This window comes from Scyliorhinus canicula, chromosome 21, assembly GCF_902713615.1.
Source record: "Scyliorhinus canicula chromosome 21, sScyCan1.1, whole genome shotgun sequence".
In the NCBI taxonomy this organism is placed as follows: Eukaryota; Metazoa; Chordata; class Chondrichthyes; order Carcharhiniformes; family Scyliorhinidae; genus Scyliorhinus; species Scyliorhinus canicula.
Window position 1 is genome coordinate 37,919,039 of NC_052166.1, and position 18,614 is coordinate 37,937,652.

The window sequence follows — 18,614 nt, forward strand, 5'->3', positions numbered from 1 at the left end:
TTGCATCGTTTTGGTCATAGCTGTCTAAAAGAGCTGATCTGTTGTGACCCTTCCTCTACTAGCTTAATATTTCTGTTTGTGTTTTCAGCGCCTATGTCTATTGTTGTTGAGGTAGTGTCTAAAGTGTGCAAATTAGTGCAAAGCTGGGGGACGTGCAGTGATACTGAAACAAGCCCTTCCTCTCTCCAAGTAAGACCGCCAAGAATTTAGACGGTTGAGCGTCTGAAACAAGAATATTAATTTGAGACTATGGTTTTCCGCAGTTTATACGACGTAGCCTGTTGAGGTGAGCAGTGTCGATAGCCTACATTGACTAACAATGTTTGTATGCGGTCGAAATAGGTTCTTAATTGTGTGCAAAGCTTCTTTAAACAGATAACTAAATGGATAACTTGAAAGGTCCCACCTTGGGATCCACGGAATTACATAGAAAGTGCAGCACAAGAACAAGCCCATTCAGCCCAACTGCTTCATGCTGGTATTTATACCCCACTCATCTCCTTCCATCCTACTTCATCCAATCCTATCGATACATAACTCATCTACTCTTTTCTGCCTCATGTGCTGTTCTTGCTTCCTTTTTCACACATCTATGCTACTTGCCCCAAATAGTCTCTATGATAGCGAGTTCCATATTCTACCCATACTCTCTGAGTAAAGAACTTTCTCCTGAGTTTCATATAGGATTTATTAGTGATTATATTATATCTATGGCTCCTAGTTTTGGTCTCTATCACATCTACCTTATCAAACCCCTTCATAATAAGGTCGAAGCTGAGCAACTATCATAAAACATATGGGCGGCAGGGTAGCACAGTGGTTAGCACTGTTGCTTCATGGCACCAGGGATCCGGGTTTGATTCCCAGCGTGTGTCACTGTCTAGGCGGAGTCTGCACTTTCTCCCAGTGTCTGCGTGAGTTTTCTGGATCTATCGTTCCGGTTTCCTCCCACATGTCCCGAAAGACATGCCTGTTAAGTGAATTGGACATTCTGAATTCTCCCTCGGTGCACCCAAACAGGCGCTGGAATGTGGCGACTAGGGGATCTTCACAGTAACTTCATTGCAGTGTTAATATGAGCCTACTTGTGACACGAATAAAGATTATTAAATTAAATTGATTTTAGAGATTTAAGATTAGGAGAAAAGTTAGCACATAAAATGAGTTTGGTTTCATTAGAGAGAAGTGCCCACGGATTTTAGAATACTAAAAGGCATCCAATGATACAGACATTAAATCACATGTCCACTTGGACTAACAGCACATAATCACGGCTTATAGTTCTGAAATCAATGACCTTCATCTGAGACTAGAAGGATTTTATATTCCTCACAGAAGAAGTGACGTCCAGCCAAAAGGTTGATGTTGTTCCATTTATAATGGTTAAGCTTCCAAGTGGCTCAACAATGTGTGGAACTGAATTTAACACAGTGATTGATTCAGCTTTATTTGTGGTGTCAGGCATGCACTAGTAAAGGTGAAACAACTAGCTTTAGTCTCCTGGTTTTAGGAAGGTAATAACACTGACGGTTTGTGACATAGGAAATAGAAACAGGAGGAGGCCATTCGGCCCTTCAAGCCAGCTCTGTAATTCATTATGGTCATTGCTGATCATCAAGTTCAATACTCTGATCCCGTTTTCCCCCCATATCCCCTGATCACTTTAGCCCAAAATTTTGGCCTCAATTACTTTCTGTGCTGGTGAATTCAACAGATTCACCACTCTCTGGGTGAAGACATTTCTCCTCAGCTCAGTTCTAATCTTTATCCTCAAACCATGACCTCTAGTTCTGAACTCCCCCACCATTGGGAACATTCTTTCTGATCTACCCTGGCTAATCCTGTTATAATTTTATAAGTTCCTACAAGATCCCCTCTCACTCTTCTAAACTCCAGTGAATATAATGCTAACCAATTTAGTCTCTCCTCATATGATAGTCCAGTCATCCCAGGAATCAGCCTGGTAAACCTTCACTGCACTCCCTCCATAGCAAGAACATCCTTCCTCAGTTGACAACAAAACTGTACACAGTACTCCAGGTATTGCTTCACCAATGCCCTACACAATTGTAGTAAAACGTCCCAATTCCTATGCTCAAATCCTTTCGCTATGGGGGTCAACATACTGTTTTCCTTCTTTACTGCCTGCTGTACCTGCGTGCTTACTTTCAGTGACTAATGCACGAGGACACCAAGGTCTCGCTGAATATCCAACTCTTCCAATTTATACACAAACTAGAGTCCCAGGCCAATGACACAAACCCAAGGGGCGGAATTCTCCGACCTCCTCGCAGGGTCGGGGAATCGCCCGGGACCGGCGTAAATCCCGCCCCCGCCGTGGCTGGAATTCTCCACCACCCGGGAATCGGCGGGAGCGGGAATCACGGCCTGCCAATCGGCGTGCCCCCCGCGGCGATTCTCCGGCCCGTGATGGGCCGGAGTCCCGCCGCTGAGAGGCCTCCTCCGCCGGTGGGAATTGGAGCACCTCTGGTGCCGGCGGGATTGGCGGCGCGAGCGGGCCCCCGGGGTCCTGGGGGTTGTGGGGCGATCGGACCCCGGGGGGTGCCCCCATGGGCCAGTGACATGGGGGCACTCTTTTTCTTCCGCCACCGCCACGGCCTCCACCATGGCAAAGGAGGAAGAGACCCTCCTACCGCGCATGCGCCGGTGGTGACGTCAGCGGACGCTGATGCACAGGCGCATGCGCGGACCAGCGAAGGCCTTTCGGCCAACCCCGACACCGGGCGGTGGCCGCCAAAGGCCGTTGGCGGTGGTTTTGGCACCAGTCGGCGTGGCGGAAACCACTCCGGTGCGGGCCTAGCCCCTAAAGGTGCAGAGAATTCTGCACATTTGGGGAGGCCCGACGCCGGAGTGGTTGGCGCCACTCCGCTACGCCGGGACCCCCCTGCCCCACCGGGTAGGGGAGAACCCCGGCCAAGACGTCTATGGCAGGGCTTACATGAGATCACAGGTTACAAAGCAAGGCCAGGCGGAATCTCTGGGGTTGGAGTATCCCTCCCTGATAAACTGAAGAAGTTCTATGCCCGCTTGGAACAGTCAGCCAATATATCAGTGCCCCCCCCGCAACAGCCTTGGACACACCCATACCGACTATTCCACCCTCGGAGGTAAGAGCTGCCTTCTTGAAAGTAAACCCGTGGAAAGCGATAGGCCCCGACACTCAGAGCCTGCGCTGACCAGCTGGCGAGTGTATTCGCAGATATCTTCAACACCTCACTTCTCCGCTCCGCGGTCCCTACCTGCTTCAAGAAAACCACCATAATACCAGTACCAAAGAAGAACAAGGTAGCGTACCTCAACAACTACCGACCGGTGGCCCTGACGTCTGATGTCAGGAAATGCTTTGAGCGGCTAGTCATGAGATGGATCAACGTCAGCCTCCCAGATGGTCTCGATCCATTGCAGTTCAGTTCGCCTACTGCAGCAACCAATCCACAGCAGATGCTATGTCTCTGATCCTACAATCAACTCTCAAACATCTTGACAACAAGGATACCTACGTCAGACTGCTGTTCGTAGACTACATCTCTGCTTTCAACACCATTGTCCCAACAGGTCTAATAACCAAACTCTGCAACCTTGGACTTGACCCCTCCCTGTGCAGCTGGATGCTTGAGTTCCTCACCAATAGACCGCAATCTGTCAGGATAGGTAACAGCACCTCCTCCACAATAGTCCTCAACACCGGGGCCCCGCAAGGATGTGTGCTCAGTCCTCTACTGTACTCCCTGTACTCACACCACTGTGTGGCGAGATTCAACTCCAATTCAATCTATAAGTTTGCAGATGTTATGACTGTGGTGGGCCATATCTCAAACAACGATGAATCAAACAGAGGGAGATAGATCACTTGGCTGCATGGTGTACCGAAAACAATATATCTCTAAATGCTGGAAAGACCAAGGAACTGATCATCGACTTCAGGAAGCGTAGCCCGAACACCCACCCCCCCCCCCCCCCCCCCCCCCCCCCTTCCCCATCTACATCAATGGCTCTGAAGTAGAGATGGTCGATAGTTTTAAGTTCCTGGGGGTCACCATTACCAACAGTCTGTCCTGGTCCACTCACGTTGATGCAATGGTCAAGAAAGCCCAACAACCTCTCTACTTCCTACGGAAGCTAAAAAAATTTGGCATGTCTGAATCGACTCTCACAAACATCTACAGATGTGCCATAGAAAGCCTCCTATCTGGCTGCATTACAGCCTGGTATGGCAACTGCTCGGCCCAAGATCGCAAGAAATTTCAGAGTGTGGTGAACTCAGCCCAATGCATCACACAAGCTTGCCACCCTCCCATTGATTCTGTCTACACCTCCCGCTGCCTCAGAAACACAGACAGCATTACCAGAGACCCATCATACCCAGGCTTTGCCCTCTTCCAGACTCTACAATCAGGCAGAAGAGACAGACCCGCACATCCAGACATAGGAACAGCTTCTTCCCTAGTTACTAGACTCCTCAATGACTCTCCCTCGGACTGATCTGCTCCCTGTATGAACACTATTCACGATGCCCTATGCTGCTCTTGTTTGGCCCTGGTTCCGCACTGTAATCAATCACTATTTGTTGATTCACCACTGTCAATGTACTCTGTCGATTATTCTTTTGTCCATTATGTACGTACTGTGTACATTCCCTTGACTGCAGTAAAATGCTTTACACTGTACTGCAGTACATGTGAGAATAAATATCAATTAATCAATCATTCAAATAATAATCTGCCTTCCTATTTTTGCTACTAAAGCAGATAACCTCACATTTATGCATACGCCCACTCACTCAAGTGGATATGAGGTAAGAACAGGAACTGCTTTGCACTCGTAAACAAATGAGCCACTCACCCTCACTGCCAAACACCTTCCAGAAAGCAATGGATACTCAGGGTGTGTGGTGGTATGAATGTGAGCACTGCCATTGGTGCAGAGCATTGGTTTCCCATTGGCTCTGGCTGGTCATGTGCCTCTCGTCCGATTGGCTGGGACTAGTCATGTGACTGCTCACCAATTGGTCGAGAGGCAAGTAGACCCCGCCTCCGAGGCAGGGTATAAGTACCTAGAGTTCCCGGCGGTCGGCCTTTCTCTGTAGTCGACCACCGGGCTAACAACTAGCTGATTAAAGCAACAGTTTGGATCTTCATCGTGTCTCGATACCAATTGATGGTACATCAGGGAGAGCACCGAAGGGCACTTGACCAATGGAACTGGTCAACAGAAGACGCAGAGAAAGGGAAAATTAATGATAATGAAAAGAGAAAAATAAGCTACTTCTAAAAGGAGCTGGCTGTATATCTGCTATGGATGGGATTGAGATTGATGTTTAAGATAGATAGCCCATAGGGCTATGCTATGCTTTTTGCTGTGCTTTTTGGGACTGGGGGTAGAGAAGCATTGTCAATGGTGACCAGTGAAAAGGTTTGTGAAGTTTTGCAGAGTTGCTGACTACCTTGGGGGATCAGGGAGCACTTCTTCAGAACTTCCCCTTTCGTGGTTTTGAGTCCTTAACAGGGTGGGTTGGGATAATTTGTGGAAGGATTACGTTTGGGGAACTCAACTGCTCTTTTAAAATTCACTTACGTTTCTTAGCTTGCAGCAGCACTGTGAAGGCTAATAAACTAGAGGGACAAAGCCACAGGCTGGTTAAGAGACTGAGACATTTAATGCTTCGAAGAACCCACATAAACAGTCCCATCTTTAAACTTGTACCTCAGTAGCTTCCTGTCAAACATGCTATTATGTAGAGGTATAACTCAATGAAATCAAGCTTTCTGTTTTGACTAGGAAGTGGGTTTGGAGGGGAACAGAAAATACAGAAACAAAGTGGATAATATTTGTGCACCATCGTTAAATTAACTATTGCCCAACATTTTTCAATATACACTAGCTGGGGCAGGTTTAGTGAACTCGGAAAATTAGCCAAAAGACGTTTCACGTTCATAGACACTTTGAGAGTTGGTTCTCATCAATGATAGACAAACGTAGTTGGTCCTCCTATACGTTTTCCTTCTTCCTGAATCTCTAAAGCAGCTATCCTTATTTTCCTTCGGCTGTCCCATGTCCCCGAAGAGCCCCGACTGTTCTCACAGTTCTCCCCAAGTTTTCCTTTTCACTTTCTTCACACACGCCGGACAGAGTGACGGGCAGGTGAACATTCGGCCCATCACACTTACTTTAAAAATATTTGGACGATTTTGTGACAAAAATAAAAGTACCTTCTTGCCCACACTGACTGACAGTTCGAGCGCTAATTTACTAATTTCTCACGCTGGCTGCAATTTTGTCCAAGGAACTACCCATCTTTTATGACTGACAGGTAGTACAGTTCAGATAAAACTGGAACCGAGTTTAAATTGAGGGATATTCAGCAAGGAAATGGGGTGGGAACTGTTATGTGAGACAACAAATAAGTGTTGACTCAATGCTATTTGGGAAGCTGAAGGCCCAATTTACTGATGCATTTTCCTAACAATGAAACACAACACATTGTTACAGGGTATTACACAAACTTTATTACCATGATAAAGTGCTGAAAGGAAATGCAATACTCTGCAGCTTTTCAGGATTGTGGGGAAGAAGGTGGCTGTTCTGTCAGTGGACCACCAACCGGCATAATTTCTGATCAACAGTCGCCACGAGAGCAAACAGAAGTTTGGCAAAGTTTTCCAGGGAGCTCCGGGGCGTCATCTCCAGTATCCCAGTGGAGTGTGATTGTGGGTGCGCAATATTCTCACTGAAAACACCCAGCACTACAATTAGGATTTTGTCCGTCCAAAGGTTGTTTGTGTACAAGGGGAGCATTTTGAACAAGGCCGTGAAAATAAAAAGGGAATGGGTTATCTAACTATTGCTGGTGTAGTTTGTAGCGGGAGCCGTTTATTGGCACAATAGTACAGTGTATTGGTTTAATTATCATTGGTACCAACAAACTGACCAACACCGATGCAGCTGATGGTTGAGAAAAAAGTGGATAGAGATATTTTGAAAATGTGTTCTAGAAGTAATGATGGTGAGTGTGTGTTTGTGTGTGTGTGTGTGTGTGTGTGTATGCCAGTGTGTGCCGGGGTGGAAGGGTGGTAGTTTTAGGGATGGGTGGTAGTGATTGTTGAGGTGAGCTCATGAGTAATGATGAGGTATAACCCTGATGGAATCAGGTGATTGACATGTGTCCGTCGACATCAAATGTAACAATACTCTGTCTTGTTGTGATGCCTGTGGTGAAAAAAGCTGGGTGCAATGATCCCTAATGAAGTGCAGATTTTCTGGAAGTACTTTTTAAGGTCACTATGTACTTCAATAAGCTCTTCCAAAAGCTTATTGTTCCTCCTCTGTTCCTCCATGATCTCGCGCCGCATGTCAAGGTTACTCCGGTTCGAATGTTTTGAATAATGAGATTTGCGGCTCCCTCCCCCCATTGCCTTTTGCTGCCTCGGCTTTGAGACAGAGTTTGTTTCTTCATTTCTGAACTTCATGTGTTTCATGTTGTCTTGCTTTCTCTTTTCTGGCACTAACGTCTTTTTAAGCTCTTTCTCTGTTTTCTGACTGGGTTGTTGAATAGGATGATGTGATGAAGGCCTTTCTGTGTTAGCAACAAAACATTGGATATTAAAAGGTGAACCTTTCAAACCATTACAATGCTATAGTAGGATGTCTTATAACACCAGGTTAAAGTCCAACAGGTTTGTTTTGAATCACTAGTTTTCGGAGCGCAGCTCCTTCCTCAGGTGAATGAAGAGGTGTGTTCCATAATCACATGTATAGATAAATTCAATTATGCAAGACGATACTTTGAATGCGAATCTTTGCAGGTAATTAAGTCTTTACAGGTCCAGATGGTACAGCTGTAGAGAGGGCTAATCACAGGTTAAAGAAGTGTGAATTGTCTCAAGCCAGGCCAGTTGATAGGATTGAGACAATTCACACCTCTTTAACCTGTGATTACCCCTCTCTCCAGTCGCACTGCCTGTTCCTGTAAAGACTTAATTACCCGCAAAGACTCCCATTCAAAGTATCAACTTGGATCATTGAATTGGTCTATACATATGGTTGTGGAATCCACCACTTCATTCACCTAAGGAAGGAGGTGTGCTTCGAAAGCTAGTGATTCGAAACAAACCTGTTAGACTTTAACCTGGTGTTGTAAGACTTCTTACTGTGCCCACCCCAGTCCAACGCCGGCATCTCCACATCATGGCTTACAATGCTAGACATTGTGCTATTTTAAGGAGCTGCGGTTCAATTCATTAAAACTCAACTGATCAGTCAAACATTCATTCAAAATATATACAGGGCACGATTCTCCGGAAAAATTTCTAAGTGTGGTAGCAGGCAGGAATTGTCACGAGCTTCCCCGCGCTCGGCCCAGCGAGGCCAGCAACGCAATTCAACATTAATTGGTCCACTTAACAAGGCCTCACAGGCTTCTCACCACAAATGAAGGCTCACCAGCTGATTCGCCGGAACCGCGCTCACCAGCACCCCGCTAACACTGAGGAGACAAGCGCAAAATTCGGGGACGCTGATCTAGGGAGGCTGCTAGATGCCTTGGAGGCCTGGAGTGATGCCCTGTCCCCCCAAGGGCCCAGTAGAGTCAGCCACAGGGCAGCCAGTATCTCCTGTGATGAGGTGGCGACAGCTGTGAGCTCGGGAAGTGTGATCAGGAGGACCTGGCATCCATTGCAGGAAAAAAGTCAACGACCTACACCGGGCAGCATGAGTGATTAGATACCAACGCCCCCACACCACCCCTCCCCCAAGGAAGCATACACCACCCCAGCTCCCCTTGCCAACCTTCCGTCGACTCCCCTTAACCTCCCCTCCACCCCAACCCTCCCTTCACACCACCCCCCCACCACTGTGAATCACGCGTGCGGCTAACAATGTCCCCTCTGTGTCTACTCAGGAAAAGCTCTGCCATAATCATCAGAAGAGGGCCCAGACTGGCGGTCGGGTGCCAGATGTAAAATCTTTACCTCCTTCGAGGAGTGTGCCCTGGAGGTGACTGGGGTGGCCGAGGACAGATTGGTCACCCACGCGGAGACTGGCGATGCCCCCGAGGTGAGGAACCACCAGGCTCCACCCGGAGGACCTGCCAAACCTGAGAGGTGATTGCCTTACTGACTGACCCATCCCTCCCACGGACTACATGTCCATTCTCCCGCAAGTCCTCCAGCCGACAGCGCCGGCCCATCTCGGGTGGCCTCCTCTCCTGACACCCAGGGAAACACCTCAGAGGAGAGCTTCGAGGATGCAACTGTTATAGTCACGGCACAGCTGTCATCCCCACACCCCCACCAGTGCAGATACACACACCTTGGTGAGAAATGTTAGCAGAGGCTTCTGGGGAAAAATCTGGTGAGCACATCACTGCTGATGATGCACATCGGGTGGAGGCAGGAACCCCCAGGCGAAACAGCAGTCCCAGGATCCTGAACCTGTGATACAGAGGTACCCGGAGCTGATTGGGACGATAGGGAGCAGCTGGGATATTCAGAGGGAGGTGGCAGCATCGCTCCAGCAGATCCATAGCCGCTTGGAGAAGTCCCTGAGGCTACAGGCACAGGAGATGTCGCCGGCAATGCGAGGCACTGATCAACACTGCCAGGGTGGCGACCACAGTTGAATACCTGGTGCACAACGTCAGCACCATTAATGAAGGGGTCCCAGGCAGTCGGTGAGGGTCTCGGTAGAATGTCCGATTCGCTGGGGGATGTGACCCAGTACCAGGCTAACCTTCATGAGGTTCTGCGGGACATGTCCCGCTCTTAGATGAGAATGGCCAAGGCTCTTCAGAGCTTGTCCCAGTTGCAGGTGGGCATTGCAAAGGCCCTGCAGAGCATGTCCCAGTCACTGAGGAGCATCACCGAGGGCATTGACACAATGGTGCAGACCATGGCAGAGCCAGATGATGCAGGGGCAGCTGGGCTCAAACCAGCTGCCCCTCCTTCCCAAGGTGAACCCCAGGCCCCTATTAGCACCAAGCAGGAGGAAGGGTTGCTGGATGCCAACCTGGACCCGTCCCATAGAGTGGCGACAGTGGCCACCAGCTCCCCCCGTTCCACCCCTTTGATGAGGCCGCGTCTTGAAGTCAGCACTTAAGTAAATCCTGGGGACAGACTTAGACGTAGTGGTAGAGCTAGGAGGGCAAAGTTCATTGAGGATCACTGAGGGCACTGAGGATGGGGGAGGGGGGGTAAGGGTGGGGGTAGGTAAGGGGTGGGGAGGGGGCTGGGGCATGGGGACAGCACTATCGGGAGAGTGGGGAATTGTAAAACACATTAAACACTCTTGTGCACAACCTGTATGATGCCTCCGTCACTTTCTTCCACAATGTGGGCTGACCTCTGATGCCTTGGCCCATCTCTCCAGGCATCTCCCCCTCCCCCTGGCGTCCACCTACCCTCTGGCTGCGGACATGTCCCCGGAGCTGTGTCCCATCCCCTGGGTGTTTGGATGTTGGCTGCTGCGTGTGTGATGTTGCCTCCTGCATTGTTTCAAGCACAGTGTCCAGGAATCAATGTGAGATCGGGATGCTGGGCAATGACTCCCGCATTACACGGCCCCCCCACCCACAGGAATCCACGGGATGCATGAAGTGCTCACTTATCCACTTACCCACGATTGCCAATTCCCTTCAACTTCATGGCCAGAGGCCTCAGCCGTCGGTGGGGGTTTTGCCTGGTCGGTGGGGCAGACAGGCAGGGACAAGGGTTGCCCCCAGAACCGGTGAACAATCCAGGTGTTGGCATGGTGGTGCCGCGAGCAGTTGCCCCCTCCCCCAGTCTCCCATGCTGGCCTACCCCAGCCGAAGGTCCCTCAGCCCCAAGCCAAGGGTCCCTCACCCTCAGCTGAAAATTGGGGCGGCAAGCCCAGCACCCCCGGGCTCTTTGCCTGTGAGCAAAGATGGCTACTCATCTCCATGGCTCCACAGAAGCCCTTCCGCCAGTTTCACGTTTTTTAAAAGGAGTACTAATCGGTGCCAACGTGAGCACTTGCTGGGGAGGCCGCTGAATAACTGGAGGCCGTTGGATATGGGGTGACTCTCATTCATTGTATGGAAATGAGGCTTAAGTGGTGACAATTGGTTTCTCGCCACGCTCCTGCGAGATCTCAATTTTGTCTACGGGAGCAGGCCAGTTGCATTGTAAACTGTTTGGCGCCTGGCGCGGTTCTCATTTTTGGCCTCTCCCTCTGTTCACCAACCTCGTTTCTCTTGAGCGAGAGCGTAACGTGGCCGGAAGATCGCTCCCATAACCTACAATTGTATCTTCCTGTGTCAAAAGTTTCTGGATAACAAGCGACATTGAATGCAAACTTTCAGGCCATGACCATCAACTCAAACAAGACAAGTCAATCCATTGCAGAGGCTGGAGACTTGCGTCTAGACAGCCTCCATATCACAGTGTTCCCAGTTAATGGCCAAAGCTTTACAGCCCCTCCCGCAGCAGCAGGATATTGAGAGCCCACCGAAGTAAAAGGCCTGCTGCATCCACCAGAGGAGACATACTGTGGCGGCACCGTAAAATCCTTACCAATGTTTTCAAGGTAAAGCTATGAAAGATCCAACCTGGCAGAATTTAATACCATTCCTTGACGGAGCTTGGTGGCAGTGGGGCTTTAATGGTACGGGAGGGATCCCGTCGCCTTCCTGACTCGGACCCAATTAATTCCACTTAATTCCCACTTAAGGACCTCATCTTATTGCCACTAGGATTTATCCAGCTGTGCCATGCAGGAAGCCCAAAAAGCAAACCCTATTGTGGTTGTTTGTGGTCCTTTGGGAGGTGTGGGGTGTCTCCTCGTTAGAAGGCACTTGGTGTCTCATCAAGGGTCTCAGCTTCAGGAGTGGGTGGGTGGGGTGGGTGGGGTGGGGGGTGGGGGGGGGGTGGGGCAGTTCCTGTTAGCGCCGAAATCGCGTTCAGCAATTGGCCAGAGAATCCCCGTTTACGACCAAATCGGGGGCGGCGCCGCTTTTGCGATGCAGCCTCCAAAATGGCGTACACTCCAAGTACGCAGCACGATGTATCGACGGCCTCAGGACATTGCCTGAGGCCCGCCCCCGATGCTGCGCCCCCAACCGGCCATGTTTCCGACGGCGTCTGTCTCTCATGCTATTTTTTTCCGGTAACTCGGCGTGGCGGCTGCGGACTCAGTCCAGTGTCACCACAGTCGGGGCAGGGCCAATCAGCAAGGGGGGACTTTGCCAGGGGCCGGGGCACTGTGTGGGGTGGTCTGGGGAGTGTGCGCTGGCCAAAGGGGGGGGGCACTATTTCGCAAGCCGGGTCCGCGAGAGGCCGGCGCCATGTTGCATAGTGCGGCCATTGCAGGCCACCGCCGTGCACATGCACGGCCACAGACCCGGCAATTCTCCGTGCCATATCGGCAGCTAGAGCCAGGCGCTCTACTCTGCCTTGCTGTTAGCCCCCAGTCAAACGGAGGATCAGTTTCCATTTTACGGCATTTTTTCTGTCGTAAAACGCCACCATTCCCATGCCGGCATGGGGACATAGCCTCAAGGTCGGAGAATCTAGCCCGTGATCCTTCGATTATCCTTGGGTTGGCGCAATGCCAGTAGCTACCACCACTCCTCTAGTGGGGCGCTGCCTGCAAGGAAGGGCCGTCCCTCTCTTGAAGGGCAGGATCCTTGATCCCAGGAAAAGCCCGGCACAGCCCAGCTAAGTGCCTGATTGGCATTTAATTTGCCAAGACTTCCTGAAAGGAGGCAATGCTGGCTCTCAGCGAGGTTTACCTCCATTAAATATTGCCCATGGTGTCAGAGACATTAAGGAGGAACTCATTTCCTCTTTAACAAATCAGTATTTAGTAATTCTCTGTCAGGCATAATCTTCTGCCAAGTGTATAGTGACCATCTGAATCAAAGTACTGGAGAGCATCCCTCGTTCGTCACTCTCCACAGTGAACGTCCTTACATCCTTTCTGAACGTGCAATTCTCACACTTATAAATCTCTGTTTTCTCTCCTTGCACAACTCCAGAAGGAAGCAGGGAACCAGAACTGGCCCACAACTCATCGCCACTCTGACTGCTGGGTGGAGCAGACTGGCAGAGTCAATGGGCATTGGCGATGAAAGATAGGAGTTTCACACATATATAGTGGCAAAATAAAAATATTGCACTGCCACCTTGCGCATAACAATCACTCGTGTTGATTCACTGTCACCATCATTACAGTGGTGACTTTAAACCTTTCCCCATGTCAGTTCCAATTCAACCCTTACATCTCACAGGGATCAATCAAGTGTGATATCGGATTTGGAGCTGGGAAAGGCTGAAGAGTGCTCAGAGGAGCCTGTGCACGTTGAGGAAACACCAGTACACAATTCATCTTAATCCCTTACTAGCCCAGGCCTACACACCTTAGTGGGGACTCGGAAAGTGTTTGCTATGTTGTCTCACGGTGAAGAGTACATCACAGGAGCAAGAGTTGGAACAGGGACAGCAGCGGAGAGTCTACGGAGAGGACATCCAACAGAGGCATTTCCGCTGTTAATGCAGAGGAACAAGTCTCTATCTCTGCTGAAGTGATGGGATGGCACCACACTGAATTACTGTAATAGGAAAAGGAAAACTTTTTAATTGAAAAAGGGAACTCACCTTGGTGATTATAAAAATGTTAGTGCTTGTGTATTGCAAAATGTAAATGAATCATATACTTTTATTTCAGGACTCCATCTTCCTCAATCTACCTTGTTTCTTCCAGTCTTTCAAATTGATATTAATCTTCAGGCCAATGGCACAGCCAGAGTGGAAGATGAGCAAAAGATGTGAATGGGAACGATTTATGTTGAACAGGTTGGGGGCAATGGATTCAACATAATTTTGCCATAAAGCTTCACACACTTAATGAATTGTACCTGGATGAGTCCCATTGTGACTTCTCTGGCAGCTGGGTGAGGGGCTGATCACACCCTGGATACATTCGACTCCCACACATCCTGCCTCTCTTCCTCCTCTGAGGATGCACCTTCCTTCAGCTCCAATTCTCTCGGCTGGGCAATATCGTACAAAGCACAGGCGATCACTATTATTCTGGACCCGCTTGCTGGGGCATGAAGGGCAGCCCCAGGACTGCAGAGGCCCCAGAACCACAACATCAGCAGCTCGATGGCTTGCTCTATGACTGCCTCTGTGCTCACGTGGTTCCTATTACACCTCATCAGTGGTAGGATTCCTCACAAGTGTCATCACCAGGTCCTCAAGGAATAGTCCTCATCTCCACACTGTTTGGAGGCGCAAACTCCTCTGGAAGATATGACTGTTGCAGAATGAAGGCATTATGGCAGCTTCTAGGATATGTTGCACCGACAGACATGAAAACCTTCTGGTGGTCACAAATGATTGATGCAACAACATCACTTCCACTGGCCAAAGCCTGTGAATGGCCTGGGGGTACCTTGATTGCCTTATGTATACAATCGATGCCTCCTTATACCTGTCGGAATGCAGCCGCTACAGCAGAATTGAGATCTCTCTACATCAGGCAGGTCTCATCATATCACAGTGGACATTAGTGGCAGCCATGGCAAAAACTGCACTGGTTACCTGGAAGATACACTTATGGGTCGGAGGTTGTGAAATCTGCAGATGTCAGCAGCAGATCGTTGGAAGGTAAACAAATGCAAGTTTGTGTTGGCCTCGGTGGTCATTGGGAATTTTTGAAAAATTCATTCAGGGGATATGGGCTTCGGTGGCTAGGCCAGCATTCATTATCCATCCCTAATTACCCTTAAAAATGTGGTGCTGAGCTTCCTTCTCAAACTGCTGCCATCCATGTGGTGTAGGTACACCCACAATGCTGTTAGGGAGTTCCAGGATTTTGACCCAGCGACAGGGGAGGAACGATGATATAGTTCCAAGTCAGGGTGGTAAGTGGCTCGGAGGGTGGTGATGCTCCCATGTATCTGCTTCCCAAATGCCTGGCCACCTAGCCCTCTTGGAAACAGTTCTTGTTCCAGGAGGCTGGAGATGTCAGCAATGAGCTGCCATGAAAACTCTGAGCTCTCCTAATTCACCATCGCTCTGTCATGTTAAAGAATTCACCCTCTGCCTGTAGACCCTGTTCTGGGAGGCATCACCTTCTTTGAGCTGGGTTCTCTGTATATCTTTGTCTTCTGGAGTGGCATGTGGATGCAGAGATGGCTACTGCTGTTGATGTTCCTCCTGCGGCTCCTACTGTTGTCAATGTTTGTGTTGCTGCTCCTCTTGAACCTCATCAGAGGCCCTGGATTCACTGCATAACCAGCTCAAATGCTGCAGTGCAGACTGACAGAATGGATGTGCAGAGCAAAGTCAACAAAATCCAAGACAGGTGATATGACTTCTAAAATATTGGAAATTACCTGCAATGCAGTGTAAGCACACTCTCAGAACAAGTACAGTGAGCAGAAGCATTTCCTTAAGACGTGAGAGTAGACATAGGCCATTCGGTCCATCGAGTCTGCTCTGCCATTTAATGAGGTCATGATTGATCTGATGCAATAATCCTCAACCCCACTTTGCCGCCTTATCCCCATAACCGTTGATTCCCTTACTGATTAAAAATTTATCTCAGCCATGAACATATTTAATATCCCAGCCTCTACTGTCCTCTGGTAAAGAATTCCAGGTTCACTACCCTCTGAGGAAAAAAAAGCTCCTTTTCATCTCTGTCTTAAATTGGTGGCTCCTTACTCTGAGATGATGCCCTCTGGTCCTAGATTCCACAACCTCTCAGCATCTACCCAGTTAAGACCCCTGAGAATCCTATGTCTCAATGAACTCTCCTCTCATTCTTCTAAACTCCAATGAGTACAGGCTCAACCTACTCAAGAAAATTCCCCCACACCTGGGATCAACCTAGTGAACCTCCTCTGGACTGACTCCAACGCCAGTATATTTTTCCTCAGATAAGGAGACCAGAACAGTCCACAGGTGTGGTCGAACCAATGTCTTGTGTAGTTCAGCAGGACTTCTTTAGTTTTATACTCCATTTCCTTTGAAATAAAGGACAATATTTAATTTAGGCAAGGAAGCAACTGGGTAGTTGCACTCTTTCAAGGCCTATCAGCCTGTCGATTTTACATGGTAATGAATCCCAACTGTGCTCTCACCTTGGTGACCCTTGTGGAAATCCATGTACTGGTTGTTTATCCCAGACTGCTGAATTAATTATCTTTTAGCATGTTTGAATTAGAGACCTGACATGAGGGTTCCTCAAATGCCTTCAAATGTGCCCTGGCTCATGTTCGGTTTCTGGTATGTCAGTATATTTTGGGGATTGAACCCGCACATGAACCCTACCCCCTTCTCTCTCTTTTCCACCCCATCGTGCGCCCCCCCCCCCCCCCATATCCCATATCACTCCCTGGTTAACATGCTGTCCAATATCTAAGACTTTATAACAGACCCGTTAGTGGAGCACAGTGCCATGCATTTCTGCATCGAAACTGTGAAATGGACTGTGTTAGCCACAATACACATCACAATATTCCTGATCCTTCCAGGGACCGCCAGATCATTGGGAAAAACAGTCTGGTTTTCCTTATCATGAACACTCTCCAATATTGCAATTGGGGACATTGCAGTCATCAATTAAGTGAGGAAAGTGTCAGACTGACGTCCGGTACTGCAGCACTGCACAGAATCATCCCAATCATGGAATTTTGAATTGTTAATACTGTATAACTCAATCTGTAGACATGTATTCAAAGATACAGAAAATCCACTCTTGGTCTCAGTCAAGGAAATGTTTCAAAACATTGTCTAAAAAATATCATTGCCTGTTGGTGGGTAATTCTGTTGATTTGGGGCGTGGTTGGGGGGGCAGGGGGTTGGCGTTTGTATTTTGTAAAAAGTGTTTGTTTAGTCTTTTGTAACTTCTGTATAAAATGTTAAAATTCAATAAAAATAATTTCCAAAAAAGAAAATGTCATGTCTTATTGTGTACAAGGCTTTTGGCATAAATGTACGCTCAATCAGAATAGGTGTAAACATAAAGGGCTGGATTCTCTGTTTTTGGGACTATGTTCCCACGCCGTCGCAAAAACTGTGGACATCCATGCCAGAAAAACTGGCATGAAAGGGCCACATATTCCTTGCCCTGTAGGGGCTAGCAAGGACCCGGCGTAAAACTAGCAGCTTTTGCTGTAGATACGGGCTCCCACACTTCCGGGTCGTAGGCCGCACATGCGGCCTCACCGTGTTCTACGGTGGACTTAGACCGCGGAGCTGGACATTAAAAATAGATACCCCGTTCGGCCGCGCTCCCGACCCTGACCGCCCGCCCGAACATTCCATGGCCGCGATTCAGGTACCGCCTGCCCTCCGATCGGCCCGCCCCCGACCAGGGCGGCCGAGGACTGAGTCCGCAGCCGCCACGCTAGTATCCCGACTGGCAAGACCATATTAGATCCACGCTGTCGGGACTCAGGCCGATCGGGGGCGGAGAATGGCGGAGCGGGCCTCCAGCAATGGCCACAGGTAGGTGCTTTACGGCGTGGTGTACTCTCAGAGTAGGCCGCTTTTCGGGGCCCGGAGAATCGGGGAACCGGTGCAGGTGACGGTTTTGTGCGCCAAAATTTTCTGCCCCGAGGCCGGCCGTGATTTTGGGGTCAGGGTTTGGAGGGTCCTCACAGTTTCTGCTCGTTTGCATGGATGGGGCTATGTTAATGAATGTCTGAGAGTTTTGAAAGATATTTCACGAAATTGGTGTAAAAAAATTGAATGAATTCAATTTTGCAATTAAAATGGGACTCGGTCAGTTGCTGAGAAGTTTCCCCATTATTCTGCACTGAAAGTTAACATACTTATAACTATGCGAAATTCACCGTTAATGTGCCTTAATCCCGGTTTCCAGGACAGCAATTCAGGTTACACTTACCCTTGCAGCCAGCAGAATTCCATGTCCAGTTGTTTAAACTCTCAGTTCTCTAGTCAGGTGAACACAGTTTAATCACAGAAGCTGTTTCCTTTGACAGAGGGTGAGATTCGCCCCAAAGTGAGTAGCACTCTGCCCCGTGTTTGACTATAGTCACTTTGGCCACCTACAACATCAGGAGTAACACAACCTGCCACATTTAATGGTTGATGCTTTATAACTTCATAACCTGCCCGCCAAATCTAACTTCATATTTGCCAAGAGCCAGAATTTAAAACGGTGATCCACAAGCAATTTACGTACAAATAACAAGGTGGGAAAAGCTTATTAATGTTTAGTGTGTTGAAAGTAGCACCTTTGCATTTGACACCTGTGGTGCAATTTGCCCAATCTAGGTGCTGAATGTGGATGGCGTGAGTAGTGAGAATTGTAACTTTACATCTGGCAAATGGGAAAATCAAAGGACCTCACCAGGGTGAAGCGGGCAACGAATCTATCTTGTAAAAAAAACCTTTCTTCTCACTTACTTATTTCTAGTTCAGATTTGTGTTGTGGGAACAACTTTGAGCCACTGCAACTTGCTGGAGATTTGTTCCAAACCTGACCCTCCATCTTTTCCAGATGCTCCAGTGTGTGTTTCCTTCAAAAAATAAATCAGAATGATAGCTGAAGGAAGTTTACTTTGTTGTTTGAGGTGCAACAAGTTCATTATTCATATTGTGACA

General features: G+C 48.7%; 1 protein-coding gene across 9 annotated transcripts in view; it reads right to left on the reverse strand.

Moving 5' to 3' along the window:
- akna (AT-hook transcription factor) overlaps positions 1-18,614 on the reverse strand; it is a 204,536-nt gene that overhangs the window by 16,661 nt on the left and 169,261 nt on the right. For 8 of the 9 annotated variants that reach the window (XM_038781475.1, XM_038781474.1, XM_038781480.1 and 5 more), the window contains one exon: positions 18,417-18,529. In XM_038781475.1, the coding sequence (XP_038637403.1) occupies positions 18,417-18,529 (113 nt within the window). Of the gene's footprint in view, positions 1-6,504; positions 7,595-18,416; positions 18,530-18,614 lie in introns of those variants that run through there. The other variant, XM_038781481.1, reaches the window with a different exon arrangement.